Genomic DNA, 17,678 nt, shown 5'->3' on the forward strand with positions numbered 1-17,678 from the left:
CAGAGAATGCTGAAAGTGCCCAGATGAGAGGAAGAGTTTCCCGAAAATCTACATCGTTTTTTTGTGTATGGTTAACCATGACTATCAATCATTAGAACAACGTTTATAGGTCATAAAAGTCGAAAAAGCATAATAGGTCCCCTTTAAGTGTTACTGAAGGATGTTGGTTGTTGGTTCTCAAAAGGAGAGTTTTGTAAACATATTGCCCTTCTTTGATTGCTGATTTGCTCTCTAATTCGATTCATTCAAATGTTTGCATATTTTCACATCTGTGCGGTTGTGTATTTGTGTGTGTGTGTGTGTGTGTGTGTGTGTGTGTGTGTGTGATTGTTTGCCTGTATGCACATTTTGGTATGCATTCATTTCAGTTTCCAACATCACAGAAGAAAGTTCCATTCAAGAATTTGAATGACTTCAGAACATGACGAATGACAATTGAAAGGATAAAAATATAGAAAATAGGAAACATATTTTGATTATTATCCCCACAATACACAATAAATAAAACTGTTAATAGCAGTACAGTTATTATTATTACTATTAATAGTACTTTCCGAAAGCATAATCACTTAATTATTTTCATCCAGGCCCTTACTGAGTCTTTTGAATGGTAGAATACATGACAGAGTCTGTTCAGTTTAGTTGTGTGAGTGCGTGTGTGAGTGTTTGTATGTGTGTGCTTGTGTGCCTGCATGCACATTTTCGTGTGTGTTCATTTCAGTTTCCCACATTTCGACAAATGACAATTGAAAGAATATAAAAATAGAAAATAGGTAACATATTTTATTTCGAAGTGTGGGGATTATGATCCCCACACTACGAAATAAATAAAACTGTTAATAGTAGTAAAGGTATATGACTATCACTATTAATAGTATTTTCCGAAAGCATAATCACTTAATTATTTTCCTCCAGGCCCTTACTGAGTCTTTTGAATGGTAGAATACATGACAGAGTCTGTGTACGTTAAGAGAGCCACACCCTTGGAATCATTGTTGCAGCTCACAGTGGAGTAGAAGACACCGGGCTGCTCTGGACTGGAGGGGACCACCATCCTCTCATCTGGTTGGTCCTGAGGCTTTGGAAACCCACTGACATTGCAGTAAATAGCGCTATCAGGGTGCGGATTGGTCAATGAGGCGGGAAGGAGGCTGTTCCTCCTCGGTTCTCCTGGACATTCATGGGTGCTTTGGCTTTTCTCTGCAAAGAAAGAAACGACAAGACCCAGTATAGATATAGTTGTGTAGTAAATGGCTAGCAAGTGATTGTTTCCGTTGGTTCGTTGTGGAGGAAACCTGGAGGTGGGTCTGTTTCGGTCATACCTGAAGCAAACAAGGCTCTTCTGCGTTTTATCCTGCAGAAGATCAGAAGAACCAGGGCCAGCACCAACACAGCAACACCAAGGGCTGCTCCTATATACGTCAACTGATCTGTTGAGATGGATATATTTTTCATTCATTTATTCATTTTCACACACACACACACACACACACACACACACACACACACACACACACACACACACACACACACACACACACACACACACACACTCTGTGCAAAATCTCGTAGATGAGGTTAACAAGCAGGCAACTACTATCTCATCAAACCTAGAGGCTTGGTTTGGTCACGCGGTTTAAAGTCTGATAGCTGTTTCTGATAAATGTGATTGTGCTCCAAAAACCACACACACACACACACACACACACACACACACACACACACACACACACACACACACACACACACACACACACACACACACACACACACGAGATGGATTACCAGAAAGGCTTTCTCCTCGTAAGCTTTCATTTTGTTTGTCTGTTAAAGAAAGTAAGATAAAGAAAGTTAAAGAAAGTAAGAACAAAATAAAGATCCCTTTGACTATACCACACAGTGTCGTAACTAAATCTGTTTATTATGCTTCCTATATTTACCTGTTGGTTTATACCCTATGCAGTGTTCTTGAAGAAAGAAGTTCAAAACGGGTCGCTTTTAACTCACTTTATTTGGTTAAAGTATTTCGGTATGGTAACTACGAAGCAAAAAGAGGGGAATTGTATTGGACACGCGTGGAGCGACAAACCGCAGGCAACCGCGCCACCGTTCTGACCTGTCTGGCTCCTGCTCCTGCATTATAAACAAGTAGGCGTGGCCTATGTGACGTATTAGCTCTGACTTCCGCCTGTGTTAAAAATGCTGCCTTCTGTGGCTGCGGTAGGTATTGAAGCTTGTATGTTTGATACTGCTCCCTTGTGGCTATGTGGGGGTATTGCAGCTTATGTGCTTAATGTACGTAACTGTGTGTTCACACCAAACGCGAAAATTTTCCGGAGGCGCACAGAGCCTTTGGCCGTGATATTATCCATTCAAATATTATATTATATACTATTATATTATATATAGAGCTCCGTGAGTCGCAAACGGCAACATTCACTTTCTCCTCCATAGAGTGGCGAAGTCACGCCCCTTCCGGTAGAGCTCATGGGACCTATGAGATCGAAAAATATGAATGGGTGTCAATGGAGAGAAAATAATTACTTTCTGGTCCCAGTCTTTATATGCCCTGGATTACACATATGTTGTTTGTGGATTTAAATGATAATTTTTCATGCAAAGAAAACTAAAAATGATCGTGAAGAAGTTTGATAATTTTAGGTTTTATGTGAGGCCGCTTCGTGAACTACAGCTCTTCGCTGCTCTCGACGCATATGATATACGTCACCACACCCGCACTTGGAACTCGGCACAGAGATGGCGATCTCTCTGCTCCACTCCACCACTTTTTTTCAAGGCGAGGATAAAAGCATAGAAAGAGGTGAAAACCACTATAAGTCGGGGCATGTGGAGAGTTTTAGTTATGTGCCATCTCTATGTGCCATCTCTGTGCCGAGTTCCAAGTGCGGGTGTGGTGACGTATATCATATGCGTCGAGAGCAGCGAAGAGCTGTAGTTCACAAAGCGGCCTCACATAAAACCTAAAATTATCAAACTTCTTCACAAACATTTTTAGTTTTCTTTGCAAGAAAAATTCTCATTTAAATCCACAAAGAACACATGTGTAATCCAGGGCATATAAAGATTGGGACCAGAAAATAATAATTTTCTCTCCATTGACACCCATTCATATTTTTCAATCTCATAGATCCCATGAGCTCTACCGGAAGGGGCGTGACTTCGCCACTCTATGCTGCAGTTCACCCCGGACTGCACTGCACTGAGTTTGACGGTTGAACGCTGATTGGCTGTTACGTTACACATGTGACTCAGTGGCCACACTGTTGAACACTGATTGGCTGTCATCACGCGAAATTCGCGTCAAAGTTCAAATATTGGAACTCGAGCAAATTTTTCGCGCGACAAATTCTCGTGAACGCGCTCGCCTGTGCACGGCAAATGTGTGGTGCGACAAATCCAAACTTGTCGCCCGTTTTGTCTCGCGAAAAATTCGCCCGAAACGCGTCTATACGTTCACTTTGTATGGGATCCTGTTGCCCCGTCGCGTTTGGTGTGAACACACAGTAACACCTATGACGCTGTTGTCGTCAAATGGAATAATGTTAGATGTGGTTAACAAAATGAGTACTAATTTGAATAGATTAGATACAACTTTACTATATAATTTAACCTATAAACTATAAATCAAAAGTTTAAAGTCTCATTCCGCTTTCCAACAAAAAAAGGGGAACTAAACCAGTCATGGATGGATGTGATTCATTATCAATGCCTCACAGCCACCCTCTGATAGAGGAAGTATGTTGAGCTGTCAAACCAGCAAAAAAATTATAATACCGGTAAACAATAGAAAAGGGATCCTCTCACCATTGTTGACCTTGAGATACACATCAACAAATGTGTCGAATCCTGTCCTTTCTATCCCACACCAATAAGTCCCAGTGTCTCCTGGTTGCAGATTCCTAATAGTTGTGATGAATGTGTTTCCCTTGTCTTCGATAGAATACCTATCCGATCCTCTGGTCATAGGCCTACTAGTTATGAGAACGTCCTGGTCACGACAATTTCCCTTGCAGAAGTATTTGTTGTTGCTACCCGCATTGCTGTGATTGCATTCGATTATGACTTTTCCCCCGACCTGTCCATTCACCCTCAGGGCCTCCGTCCAAGTCATCCAACAACCTATCAAAAATCAAACGAGTGGTTGTTATAACAACCACTCGATTATATACAACAACAACAACAACAACAACAACAACAACAAAGCTGAAGATGGCGGAATCAAGATGGATATAAACAGTGAGCGAACCGTACCACTGAGGAGAACGAGGAAAGGGACCGCGGCCTTCATGATCCTGAGACGCCGCTCTGCTCCCCACAACCCTCCGGGGCTTTAATGGCGCCGTGTTGAAGTTCCGCTTCCTCTTCTCTCGGTTTGCTTCTCCTTTCTTGTCACACTAAACACTTCTGAGTTATTCTATTCACTTTTTCTGTAATTTTGTTGAGGCAACTTCCTGACATGGTTCATTTGAGCATGTTAGATTTTAAAAGAGATGTGGTTTATATACATATAATGTACACGTAATTAATAGAAACAAACTCAGGAAAAAGGTTATGGGTGCTTTATTCTACAAGTGATTACGGCTAGGTAGGCATACACCTAAGTCAGGCTGGTGCAATATCCAATTTTGTTCACATTGAAATCGAAGACAAGCCCCAAAGCCCATGTAGCATTATAACCCAGGGTCATCTTTTGGATCAAACCACTTTCGTGGTTACTCTTGTGGTTCCAATAAAGTAACATTTGGGAATTAGTTAGAAAAAGTGTCCAGAAAAAAGAATATGCCTTCCTCTCCATAGGCCTATGTCATTCATGACATGCAGATTTTACAAGAAATAAAGAGGGAATTGTTAAAAAAAAAAATTAAAGCATTGTGTGATATACACTCTCCTCATTCAGGTTGAGGTTCAGGCTTTGGTAGAGACATGTCTGTCCGGAATCAGCAACATCGGCGTGTTCATTGAGGTCTATGGTGATGCAGGCGCTGACCGTCGGACGCCGCGGCTTTGTGGGGACAGTGTTTGGTGCTGTTTGCGGCAGAACTCTTTTCGTACGACCAGAACGTACAAACTTGGACTCGGGCCGAGGAGGTCCAACAGGGCTCATCGTCTCATAATCGTTTTCTTTCTCTCGATTACTCTAGACAAAGAAAAAGACAACACAGAGATATCACGGTCTCACTATGGGCCATGAGTATGCCCTACTCCATTGGACGATGATCATGTTTACAACGTGTGTTGGCCCACCTCCTGTCTGCGGCGCCTGCCGGTGTTATTCCTCATGTGCCGAGCAAGCAGCCAAAGCAAGAAGGTGAACAGGCAAACAAATAGCAGCGCCACCATACACATCGCAACCGTCAGGATCCAAGAAACCTGGGACCCTGAAATAGAAGAAGAAACCCAGAAGTTGCTGGAGCTTAAAATGCAAACTGTGAATCCATACATAAAGACACAATAGATTCAGCATACACGCCATTTAGGCATTTGATTTCGAACCATCTCCATCCGCATAGCATTCGGCCCCGGCCCACGAGAGGTCTCATGGGAATTTAGCACAAGCACTCAATTGTCCTTTTTTGTGCCCCCTTTGTTTAAGCTTCAAGTAGGGCTGTCTATAGAAAAATTTGTAGAAAAACAATGTAATAATAATTTCGGTATACCTATTTCTGTTCAATTTGCTGATGTTTTGCTACGTTCAATACAAGGCTCTGAAGAACAGTGCAGATAGTAAGAAAGCTGAAGATTGTTCTTCACCGCAGGGTTGTGGAATACAGTGCGTTACATTACATTACGAACACACATACACACATGCACGTTACTCACTGGTAAGGTCCCCTTTTGGAACTGAAAAGAAGCATAAACATTGATTTCAGGCACAATTTGTACAGTAGGGATACCAATAATAATATGAGTGGCACCATTATTCTATGATAATTATTAATAATAGGCCTTATGTTTTTTTTGTTTCTTTCCCCGCTAATTATATTAATCAAATTTAATGTAATATCATGACATGAAAGTTTCTCACCTGTTGAACTGATGTTCATGTTCATGTTCATGCCTTTCAATCCATGCTTAGCAGGGAGAGAATCCATCACGATTGTCCTTATAGCTCACTTATAACAAACTGGCTTATTATTAACAATCTTTGAAGTTTATTCGATCTTGAGATATTTAAAATGCATTCCCATTACTGCCAGTTCATCTCAATACACCCTCTCAACTGTTGGCTTGGAATGAAACATCCCGGAAGACTTGTGACTTTTATTTCTCTTACACACACCTACACATGCACACACACACATACTCTCAGAAAAACCAAAGAATACATCTCTTCCTCTTTCATGTCGAGTCTAACACACCTAAACCTCAGCGTAGATGAAGTGAACTACATAAGTGTCCCTCGTGCATCTCCTCTTAGATCTCTAAGAGGATCTCTATTGGAGAGAGATGATAGATAGATGAACAGATAAAATAAATGAAATAAACAGCTAAGAGACTGTCTGAACATGCCAGCCAGCCTTCTGTATTTTTACTCATAATTGCTTAAAAAAAATATGAATGATTACACTCTTGTTGTTGATAAGATACATGGCCAATCCATGGTATGGAAAAATGAGTTGCCCTATTATAAAGGTACACAATAAAGAATCCCTAAAAATCCCCATACCTTTATCAAAAGTAGTTTTTTTGGTTAACACAATACCGAGTGCAGGACGATTTTATATCAATCTGAGCCGACATCATACTCATAGAAGTTTTTTATACCTATGTAAGGGCCTTCCTACGAAAGGAAAAGGAACTTGCCTTCAGTTCTCGGTCATATGCACAATGAGATCTGAATTCTGTGAAAATGGTAGGCTTCTCTTTTCCCGCGGTGAAGCACTTGATCAGCTGAACCAAATGTACTTGAATTTGTACTGTATAGTAGAAAATGCTATTGCAAAGAAAGAACCCCCAAAAATGCTCATGTTTTTCCCACTAGAATTCAGGGATCCAGTCACTGGCAGACAGAAGCACATTGGTTCATGTCTGTTGGTTCTGGGTCCATGTGTTCTGTTTCAGGCCGCGTCCTCATCTCCTGCTCTTCATTGTTCTCCGTGTAGCCACCCTACACACGGAAAGATTACATGGGTTCAAGACCATTGTGTTTTAGTACTGGAATACATAGATTATGGTTATGGTTTAAATCAGGTTTTGTGTTATGGTTAAGCAGAGTAAAATATTAACATCAGGGTCCATTAATATCAGGGCTCAGTCTGGTTCACAGGTAACCTCGAAACTATCATTCCACTGACTGCACCATGTGAAAAATATCGTTAGAGTCATTTCACTAGTTTAATGACTGCACCATGTGACAAATATCGTTAGATGAGAGGAGATGTATCTTGACATTGTGATTGAGTTGTAACACTTCCTTCTTTCAGAAGGACACTTACCTCTGCTCTCCTGCCTTTCTCTGTATCTGGCTGTCTCGGACCTAAAGATAAAACAAGGAGATGTGATAATGTCCGCGTCCAAGTGAGGGTTAGGCTTCCCGGCCACCTATAGTATAAACACAACAGTGTGTGGCGCATATCATATGCAACAACCTTATTATAACACTCATAACAGTTACACAACACCGGTAGAAAAAAAATATCATAAGGTTGGCATGGGTCGTAACCACAGCGATAACACGCCCCCCTCTTTCCTAAAACTCTAATTTTTTTTAAGTCACATAGTGGTGAATTACATCTGAAACAATGGGCACACTGGCTCTCTAAGAAAAACCTGTGGATTCCAAGATGCACATGCAAGGCTTAGTTTATATTTAAAGAGATTTTATTTTCTATTTAATTATTTCTATTTGCATTTGTACCCATAGGCTATGGCCCAATCCCAATGTCCGGACTCTCGGACTTTGATGCGCGTTCTCACAAAATAGTTAAGGCTTTAGGGCTGTCCCAAAGTCGAATTCGAAATGGCGTGAGGGTTTGAGTCCAGACTTACCAACCATTTCCATGAGTTTGCATCAGTGCAGACTAACGCGAGTAACGCGTTCAGTGTGGCCGTACCTTTAGTCCTTAGTCCTCAGGGCTCAATTTGGGATTGGGTCTATGTTGTTCTGCATAGCAGGGTTAGTCAATTGGTCTGCAGATTCTTTTTTGAAATAATTTTTTTTAATGGTATGGCATTGGAAGCTGAGTGTATTGTTTAATCCCTATTGTTTGGTGTGCGTGCGTGCGTGCGTGCGTGCGTGCGTGCGTGCGTGCGTGCGTGCGTGCGTGCGTGCGTGCGTGCGTGCGTGCGTGCGTGCGTGCGTGCGTGCGTGCGTGCGTGCGTGCGTGCGTGCGTGCGTGCGTGCGTGCGTGCGTGCGTGCGTGCGTGCATGCGTGCGCGCGCGCGCGCACCTCTGTGCCTGTGTCGGGATACCTTTTGTGCTCCTCCAACGGCCGTAGAAGATGACAGGTATCAGAGCGCATACGAGGAGAGCCAGGCTCACTGAGATGATGATGACCACCATGGTACCTGCACAGAGACATGCATCTGTACATCTGCTTAAGGCTCGTATAATCCTAAATTTTCCCACAGGTTCTGTTTTCAAATGATTCAATGATGGACAATAAGGCATGTTGTGGATCTGGATGTGCAAGAGTTTTGCTTTATATCTGCAGTATTTTTTCTCTACATGCATCTTTATTATCTATCTCTCTTCTATCGATTGATTGGACTGTTTATAACCATAGCTGCTTGCAACGGAACAGGCTGTTCCGTTGCATGGTTAACACTGCTGTCGGTGTATGAATGTGTGTATGGATGGATGAATCTGAGGTGTTTGTAAAGCCCTTTAAGTGGACACAGGATAGAAAACTTCAATATAAATGCAGTCCGTTTACAGTTCATGATTATTGTGAAGGTGCAGGCAATTGCCAGTCGGTGTCAGTAAACAGACCGCATGGGAGACCCCTTAATGATAACAGTGGCGGAGCTAGAACATTTTCAGTGGGGTGGCCAGGGTGAGACCAGAGATCATTTTGGGGTGGCACCTAAATCTAAATATGATATCACAAGGCATCTGGAAATTTAGGGAATATTAAAGGCATGTACACGCTGTAACTCTACATCATAACATTAATTCAGACAGTGGTGGAATTGTAAAATACACGTTTACTTTATCAATTTCTTGCAGTTACCTATGAGTACCTAAATTTCATTTCTGACTAATTTTAAATGTGCAGGTTGGTCTCAGCTTTTCAGGTCTGTTTAAAAAAAAAACAATACCTCAATGTTCTGATCCAACACTGTAAAAGTCAAAATGCAGTGCATTTACCAGAAAATAAATTACACAATTGCAAGAACATTATTTTTTTTAACTTTTGAATCCCTGCCTCTAACATATACAAAATACATTAACTTGCCATAGATTCATCTTACAACAGCCGTATTCTGCGATAATTGTGGTTTGCAGCAAAGCGATTCACAAATCACCAAAATCCAAGTGCTTTTGCTCGTCTTGACTCTACACTTAAAACTCCTAGATTTCTGAGTCGAACATCATCCGTGGTAGATTTAAGGTTGGTCTTGACCAGTTTGAGTGTGGAAATGCTTTGTTCACAGGTAGCTGTACTCACAGGTATGGCAATGGTCCCTTTGCATAACCTGAACAGCTCATGGGATACCTGTTTCAATGGATCAATGATCTTTGTGAGTTCCACAATATTAGAGGGCATTTGTTCACCAGATGTGGACATAAGAGCCAGACAGAAATGAATGCAAAAATGCAAAATAAAGAAAAAATAAAATAAATGCAAACACGACAAGGGTGGCCAATGGGATGGCCGGGATTCAGTCTCCACCACTGTGTGATAATACTTTTAGGTTTAAAATATTCTGCCCCTGGAGGAATGTGTTAAACATCTGAAATACGAATGCTTGTCACCTGTTTCATTTATTCACTTTATAGAAATGTCAACAAAAGTCCTTCACTCACATGGAGATATAGGTAATTCCTTCTGTCAATCATTCTTACATTTTGGAAACCATTTGCTATGACAATTCCATCTGTAGTCAACGGCCATGTTTCAGGAGTTCCGGTGTAGCCGGATAGGGAAACAACAGATACCCAAGACCGATGCCGGGGTCTTCCTCTTCCATGTATGGGTCATAGTTTTCAATATCTTTGGAAGGTGTTTCAGTTCCATGCAAAATTTTGGCTAATCTTTCTGAATCTATTGTGGCATTCCCCCGGTGCCACGCCCCCTAGCCGGGAGCGTCGAGGCCGGGATATACCGCCGGTGGCCAACAGCCGGCGACAAATCCCGACCTCCCGAGAGCCGCAATCGGGAGAACGAGGAACACCTGGGCAGGAGGCACCCAGCTGTTAAAAGGAGGCCACCGACCGACAGAAGGGGCCCAGTCGAGTGGAAGAGAGGACGACACCGAGGAACCAGACTCCGTGGAGTGAGCCGCACGGCGGACACGTGGACCACGTCTCGAGCGACCCCCTTTTACTGATGTACCTCGTGCGCTAGTTAACCGGTTTGATTGTTTGCTACCAAGTGAAATAAACCGCCGTTTGAGGCTTTGGACCCTCATTCCCTGCCTGGTCCTTACTGTGAGCCCCCTCTGCCGTACCGAGTTAACTTACCACACTATATAAAAAGCTATAAAAAAAATGTGCTTATTTGTCCGAGATATTTGCTCTTCACACGTTATTGGTGAATTGCCTGCAGATTCTGTTTATAGAGATTAATCATCTAACAAATTATATTAATGGAACAATTTATCAATAGGCCTACAACCAACCTGGGTTTTGTTTTTATTTCAACCTACAATAGATTGATGTTTTGTTGGAGGTACTCCGGTATTTTGAGAGGAGTCAAGTGATTTTTTAAAGCTAAATACTAAATGAACATAAATATAATAGTAGCCTAGGGCCTAGGCTAATGAAAACTTTGTTTTGCCAAGTCTCGCATGATAAACGCTAGGGCAGTTGCAAATTCAACAATGTAAACGATTGTTGTCCAATATAAAAAAATAAACAAATTAGCGGGTTAAAATATCTTTACCTGTGATGTGTGTCGCTGCCTCCTGTTCCGACTTTTGTCCTCCTTGTGGTGGCTGCGTTACTGATGTCGCCAGGGACGTGACAGTTGACGGATGGTTGTCTCGAGGCATTAGCTCAGTCACGGGTCTAGGGGCCATGGTGGGAGTCAGAGGCCCAAGAGGAACAGTTAAAGCTTTGAGGAGACAAAGAAGAACAGTGAAATGAGACTCAAGACCACTGCGGTGAACGCCGTGAGTTCTAAACAAACACAGTAGTCAGAACGTCATCATTGGCCCATGGTCAACCGTGTGCGTGCTTTACCGCAGCGATTTGAAACCCTATGACTCAGTCCAGCGTTTAGGCCTATCCATTATTAGACCCAAAGCCTTTGAGAAGCGGCAAGGGCCTATTTCCTATAGGCCCTATTCATTGAAATAGGCAGACGCTCCACGGATTCCGTTATTTACAAAATAAATTGTAATTCCCTTAAGGAATTTGAGAGGTGTGAAGAGGTCTCCCATTCACAGAATAAGTGTTTACTTTGCCTACATCGCGGAAAAAACCCCAAAATAAATACAACTTACCATCCAGGACTTTGAGGTGGTAGGTTTCTTGGTGCATGACCTTTGACTTTCTGGTTGACGTACAGTGATAGCTCCCTGTGTCTGCACTCTCTAGCTTCATCACAGTCACAGTAAACACACCATCCACTCCACCGCGCTCAATAACGTATCTCCCCCTCCGGGTAACATCGGCCCGTGCTCCATCCGTCTGAATGAGCACGTCTTCACTTGAGCACGAGGACTTGCAGAAGTACAACTGGCTCCCTGCAGAGCTCCATTCACCGGAACATTGGAAGGAGATGTTTCCGCCAACATAGCCTTTCACCTCTCTCACCGTGTGGTGAGAGAGGTGTACTGCTGTAGGATCAGCAGTGCACAAAGCTAGGAGAACAAATGAACAGGTTACAATATGTGGGCCTGATGTTTCTGATGTTTAATTAAACATCAGAAATATTTGTATTTGTAACAAATAACACTTGAGAACATAACACTTGGACAATCAAGGAACATCCGATGGGTCATTCTATTAATTAATTATAATCTGTGAAATTAAGTGTTGAATGAATTATAACAAAAAATATAATATATAATTATAACTTTTTGAATGAAACAAGGGATTGCAATCTTTTCTTTAACCCTCAAACCCATGTTGTCTTTTTTTGGTTAACCACAAGTTTAATAAACTTAAGGCAAATACGATTCAATATTAGCAGTTGATACAGCATGAAGATGGTCTAAAATCTATTTGTTGTTTTATACTCATTCTATTTGTATAAGGTGTTTGCTGCTGCTGGCAGTGCATTTACCTGAGGGAACCTTCCAGAGGGATTAATGAAGTTCCTATCTATCTATCTGGCCATTTTTGCAAATACAGAACCAGGCGCAATGAACCAGAACAGATATTCTCACTGACCTTTTCTCTAATGATAGCTACCTTTCATAGCATATTTAAGTGAACTCCATTGTCAGTCTGTTCAGAACAGTGTTTAGGAAAAGCCCAATGCAATTGATGTATTAACTGCTAAGCTCATCTTTGCAGTCATGACAATGAAATGAGAAATGCAACATACAGAAATATAACCAGTGTTCACATTAGATTATAAACATATTCAACTTACCGGACAGGGTAAAAATTCCAACGCATAGGATACTCATGTTCCACGTGATGCAATTAAACCAAATTAGGGGAAAAGGCATGATATGATCAAATAAAAGAAGAAAAAAAGCTGATTAACAAGATTGCCAAAGACCGATAGAAATTGCAAGTGCACAATGGGTTGCCTTTTTCTCTATGGGATTGGATAGTTAAATAAGAAACAAGAGGATGTTTTTATCTCCTGTTAATCTTCTCGCTTTTGAATCAGCCGGAAAGTCAGCTTGAGACCCTCGCAAAAGTCCTTGGTTTGACTATGTCTCTTTTGTGAACAAGCTTAATGCAAAAAGTGTGTTTGTAGAGCTACAAAGATAGTGAGCCAATGAGCGACGGATAGAAAGAGAGCGCACAAGAGAGAGGACAAGGAGGGACAGAAATAGAGCTAGAGCCTAAGAGAGTGAGAGACAGATAGGGCAAGAGAGTGCCAGCGTGAGGGACATGTTGCCCATGCATGAACCTCAACAAACTGCCTGCCGAGTTAGATAAACAAAAGTCTGCTGACAATATCACGGGGTGCAGGTCACATCCCCATAGGTCTGGAGCCAATTTTTCCATGTAGCGAGCTTTACGCTGTAGACAACAGACCCACATTCTTCTCTTCCAAGGTTTCAGAGATAACTCAATAATTGTCCCACTGTTGGCTGCAGGAAAAGAATGTTCCCCTCTATCACCAACGGACATCAATTTGTCCCAATCAAGATAGAAAGTCACTCGTCTCCAATAAGTAGGCCCTGCAGCAGAGCCGTTCTCCAAACACTCAAGATGGAATTGCTTTTTTATAGAATCAAAAACAATAGTTTCCTGATTATAGCAGATAGAGCTACATGAGTAAACCCTTCATACTTTATATTAAATACAATGTGTATGATATGTATTTTTAAAACTTTGCAACAGAATTCTGTTTCTGTTTAGAAACAGCAAGTTTTTATTGAAAAAATGTCTTTTCATGAATGGGTTCTCAATATCATTACCTGCAATAAATGTGTCAGAGGAAGCATTTTACAACTAACCTAGAAAGTGAAGATAATCAGAGGATAAAAGGTCAGAAACCCACAACACAGAAACCCACAACACACACACATTTGCCATCTTTACCAATATTGTATACAATGCTTTTAAAATCCGATGCATCCTACTTTTAGAAAGGATCGCCCACTAGTTTTGGTCTTTTACATTCATGTTTTCTTGTTTTAATGCCCAGAGCCAATTACAAAAACTAAGTGGAATCTCCAGTTACACATGTTGTTGGGTTTAGCCAGTTTGGAATGACAAAAATATACACTGTGCTTCTTAAATCGAACGGTTGGCAGCAATGCATCTCCTTTAATAACAATTGTACACATTCATGTCAACATATAAACAGAAACAGGAGTGTTGTGTTATGACAATGTTTTTCTCCGCAAGCACCAATTGGCATTGTAAACATCTATTCCAAAACATGTTGAGTGAAACCAGACAAAGAAACTGAACTAATAGCACAAAGCCCCACAAAAAGCATGAATTAATTAATTTGCCCCTTAATACAACTAAAGAAACAATAATCATTTGATTTGGATACCCCCATATAAACACACTTATTCCTAAAACTAGGAATAACCCGATATATTATCTGACTAGATTTTATAAAAAAATATAAATAGTTTCTCTCAAACGCTTTGTTGAAGACGGTAGAGCAAACTGCACTGACTTTAAAGACTGTTCTTGAGGAGATTACATCTACCCTTCTATTGTCCATTGTCAAATGCCAGGGTGGTCCATATGCACTATCCTTGTGATCTAAAGTGAAAGCAATTTACCATGGGAGCCTGGAGCCAGTTTTTTAAATGCTCATTTCAAAGTCTTGAATGTCCTTCTGGGATAGGGGCTGGACTTTACGAAGTTGGAAGCACTTGGGAAATCGTCCCTCGTGCACTAGCACTGAGACTTTCCGGAAACTTCACCTCAAATTCCACCACTAGGTCCCCTCGACGACCGGGAGACTTAGCGAGAGGTAGACCCTCTCCGGTGATCCGTCGCTTCATCCCGGGGCGGACTATGTCACTGGTTGTCAGGGTTACCGTCCTGCCGTCCAATGTAGGTGCCCTCACAGTGCAGCCGCACAAGGCCTGGAAGGGACAGAGGAGAGACAGAATAAAGCACTGTTCTTAGTGCAGCGATTACATTAAGAGTTGAAAATGTGTAGACAAAGTTTTTATACATTTATGATTTTATGTACAATCACATTAAAGGTGCAATATTATACCACCAAGTGTGAGTGTGGTTAGCCGTTACAAGCCGTATTGGAAATAGGCCTCTTCTGACATCACAAGTGAGCATGTCCACCCAGATGTTTGACGGATAGATGGGCAACGTTTTCTAGTCCACTGGGTAGGCTGGTAGACTGATCTATCCAGCACACATCTAGGTAGACACGCCCACTTGTGATGTCTGAAGAGGCCGATTTTCAAAACGGCACCTTGAAGATTTGAAAGTGTGCCCACACATGCCGTTTTTATACTTTTCCGTAAAAAAATAATTGAAAGTTGTGTACAAACGTACATCTCTAAGGGAGACTTTGGCGGGGTAAATGATGTCAGCGCCGTCCCGCCGGAACACCGGGTGGGGCTTGTCCTTCAAAACAAAAACAACATCCGCCGGGATGTTGGTGGGCGTCTCATCGCCCTCCTTGGGGAAGGTGATCTTCGTGCCCTCCTTCCACCCCTTCTTTATCTCCACCTCCAGGATCTTGTCCTGGGTTCTCCAGCTCCGTCGGTCAGGGTTCAGCCGCTGGTGGGAGATCTTCATCTTCTTGACGCACCCGGAGAACACTTCTTCCAGGGTCACCTGGAGGTCATGCACCACAGGGGGGTCCTGACGTTTGGTCAAACTAGTGCCACCTCCCATCCCCCCCATCCCCCCCATCCCACTGCTAAAGGAGCGAGGGAGACCTCCCAGCCCACCGCCGGACATCCCAAAGCGGGCGAAAGGGTCCTCTTGGTTCATTTCCTCATGAAAGCCCCCATTGCGGTTGCCAAATAATTGGTCAAATGGGTTACGTCCACCAAAGAATTCTGCAAAGACTGCATGTGGGTCCCCCTGGAACGTGTAGTTGAAGGTACCAGGACCCCCCGCCCCGGCCCCCGTCGGGCCTCCCCCCCCCTTCAGACCTGGAAAGGAAGAGAGCAGAACAGTGAGATACAAGTACCAGCTATCTGTGTTTTATCGTGTCTATTTCATTATTGTACTTCTCTTAATGGTTAATTTATGGAAGACGATTCAAATAAAATGTTTATTTGTTTTGAAAAAACTAAAGACTATGTGAAACCGTTTTGTCGTTTGTGGTTCAATTAAAAAACGTTGATTGACCTAAAGTGATACATCACAGCTGAGTAATGCAGCATATAAAAAGGTGTGGGTCATTTATTAGCTTGGCCTTTGATCGGGAGGAGCACTTTGTACAGATGTAAGGAACTCTGAGTCTGCAAAGTTACTTCCAATCTCCATCGTTAGTCTAATGGCTTTTGAGAAAATTGCCTTTCTTTGGTTCAGAAAACATGGGAGTATTCGGCACGAGCTCCATGGCGTGCCTCAACTCCAATGGTAATGTGATTGACAGCATAAATAGTATTCGTTTCCATGTTGCCCTTCCATAATAATGTATTCGCGCTGTCATAGCCTAAACGCATCTATTTTGTAATAATTCTAAAACTATGTCCCACGCCAGATCCCGGGTGCTTCATACAAACACGTTTTCTGTTTACTTTGTTGCATCTAGGTGCAATAGCACCCGAGGACCATGTTGACACAAATCGGCGCGCCATGCCTCACTGTGAGACTGGATACTGAGACAAGCTAATAAATAATGTTTTTGGTTGACGCAAAAACAACAACAACAACAACAATTTCAGCTTTGCATTTCGTGACATTTCGAACTGCCTTGAATGAGAACCGAACATACCTTCTTCACCAAACCGATCATAGACATCTTTTTTCTTGGAGTCACTCAAAATGTCATACGCCTCTGCTATTTCTTTAAATTTATCCTCGGCTTCCGGCGACTTGTTCTTGTCGGGATGATACCGAAGAGCCTGCTTACGATAAGCCTTCTTTATATCGTCTACTGTGGCACTTTTCGTGATACCGAGCACATCGTAGTAATCTTTCCCCATGTCGACAGCAGAATGGGGTTGGTGCGGAGGCAGAAGCGGTGGAAACAAGTAGAAAAGTCGAACAGGTAATAACACGAATGCAACCAGACCGATTAAAAGTCCCACTAATCCTAAACACACACGGACTGTGTCACTGTGAATGGCAACGTCCACCACCCGGGGACGTTATTTTGTACCCAGATACACAGAAAGCTCTAGAATGTTCTCCCATAATCCCGAACAGCCTCCAGGGTGTGTTGCGTTACCTCTGAAGTTCGACTCACACCCACGCCGGTGGGCGGAGCATTGTTGTGCCGTGCACGGACTTGTTATTATCACAGGGCTGTTTCGGATAACTATTTGGTGGCGTCATGTATGCGTCTCTGTGCCCGGACCGGGCCACCATGTCAATCTCTAGGGCAAACACGTCCACGGTACGCCCCCGTACAGCAATGCAGGCCACCGCTCGTCCGGTAGACTTGTTTGATTGCGAACGTCAAGCTTTTGGGGTAGTGAGCGTGTTAACTTTAGACAACGCCCTAATTGTTTAAAATCTTCTACTGGTTTCCTAACGAGAAGTAGGACTATCCGTGTTAATGACGTGGTAAGCCATGGTGAGGATCACATTAAAGACAGGTGTCCAAAATGGGACACTCACGTAGACTACAGGGAAATTGACTAAATCCCCGGACACCGACAATGTGGAAGAACGACTGTGTATTTAATAAATACACCAATTAAAAATGTATAAACTTATATCCAATGCAACATGTTTAAGTTTGGAAATC

At 42.4% G+C, this 17,678-nt stretch overlaps 1 protein-coding gene across 3 annotated transcripts; it reads right to left on the reverse strand.

Annotated features, from left to right (window-relative positions):
• Window positions 1–1,322: 1,322 nt before the first annotated feature.
• dnajb1b (DnaJ heat shock protein family (Hsp40) member B1b) lies at window positions 1,323–17,642 on the reverse strand. 3 transcript variants are annotated; one of them, XM_060046402.1, is made up of 13 exons: window positions 16,701–17,642; window positions 15,302–15,909; window positions 12,729–14,868; window positions 11,632–11,991; window positions 11,070–11,240; window positions 8,434–8,529; window positions 7,458–7,498; window positions 6,047–7,129; window positions 5,842–5,862; window positions 5,266–5,399; window positions 4,273–5,158; window positions 1,786–1,824; window positions 1,323–1,430 (listed from the first exon to the last, which is right to left on the reverse strand). In XM_060046402.1, the coding sequence occupies exons 1-3, from the start codon at window positions 16,909–16,911 to the stop codon at window positions 14,635–14,637; spliced, it is 1,053 nt and encodes a 350-aa protein (XP_059902385.1). In that variant the 5' UTR covers window positions 16,912–17,642; the 3' UTR covers window positions 1,323–1,430; window positions 1,786–1,824; window positions 4,273–5,158; window positions 5,266–5,399; window positions 5,842–5,862; window positions 6,047–7,129; window positions 7,458–7,498; window positions 8,434–8,529; window positions 11,070–11,240; window positions 11,632–11,991; window positions 12,729–14,634. The 3 variants fall into 3 exon arrangements, with proteins under 3 accessions (XP_059902385.1, XP_059902384.1, XP_059902386.1); XM_060046401.1 differs by lacking the exon at window positions 1,786–1,824; XM_060046403.1 differs by lacking the exon at window positions 1,786–1,824 and having other exon boundaries at window positions 8,412–8,529.
• Window positions 17,643–17,678: the final 36 nt, after the last annotated feature.

Source organism: Gadus macrocephalus, chromosome 3, assembly GCF_031168955.1.
Source record: "Gadus macrocephalus chromosome 3, ASM3116895v1".
Classification (NCBI taxonomy): domain Eukaryota; kingdom Metazoa; phylum Chordata; class Actinopteri; order Gadiformes; family Gadidae; genus Gadus; species Gadus macrocephalus.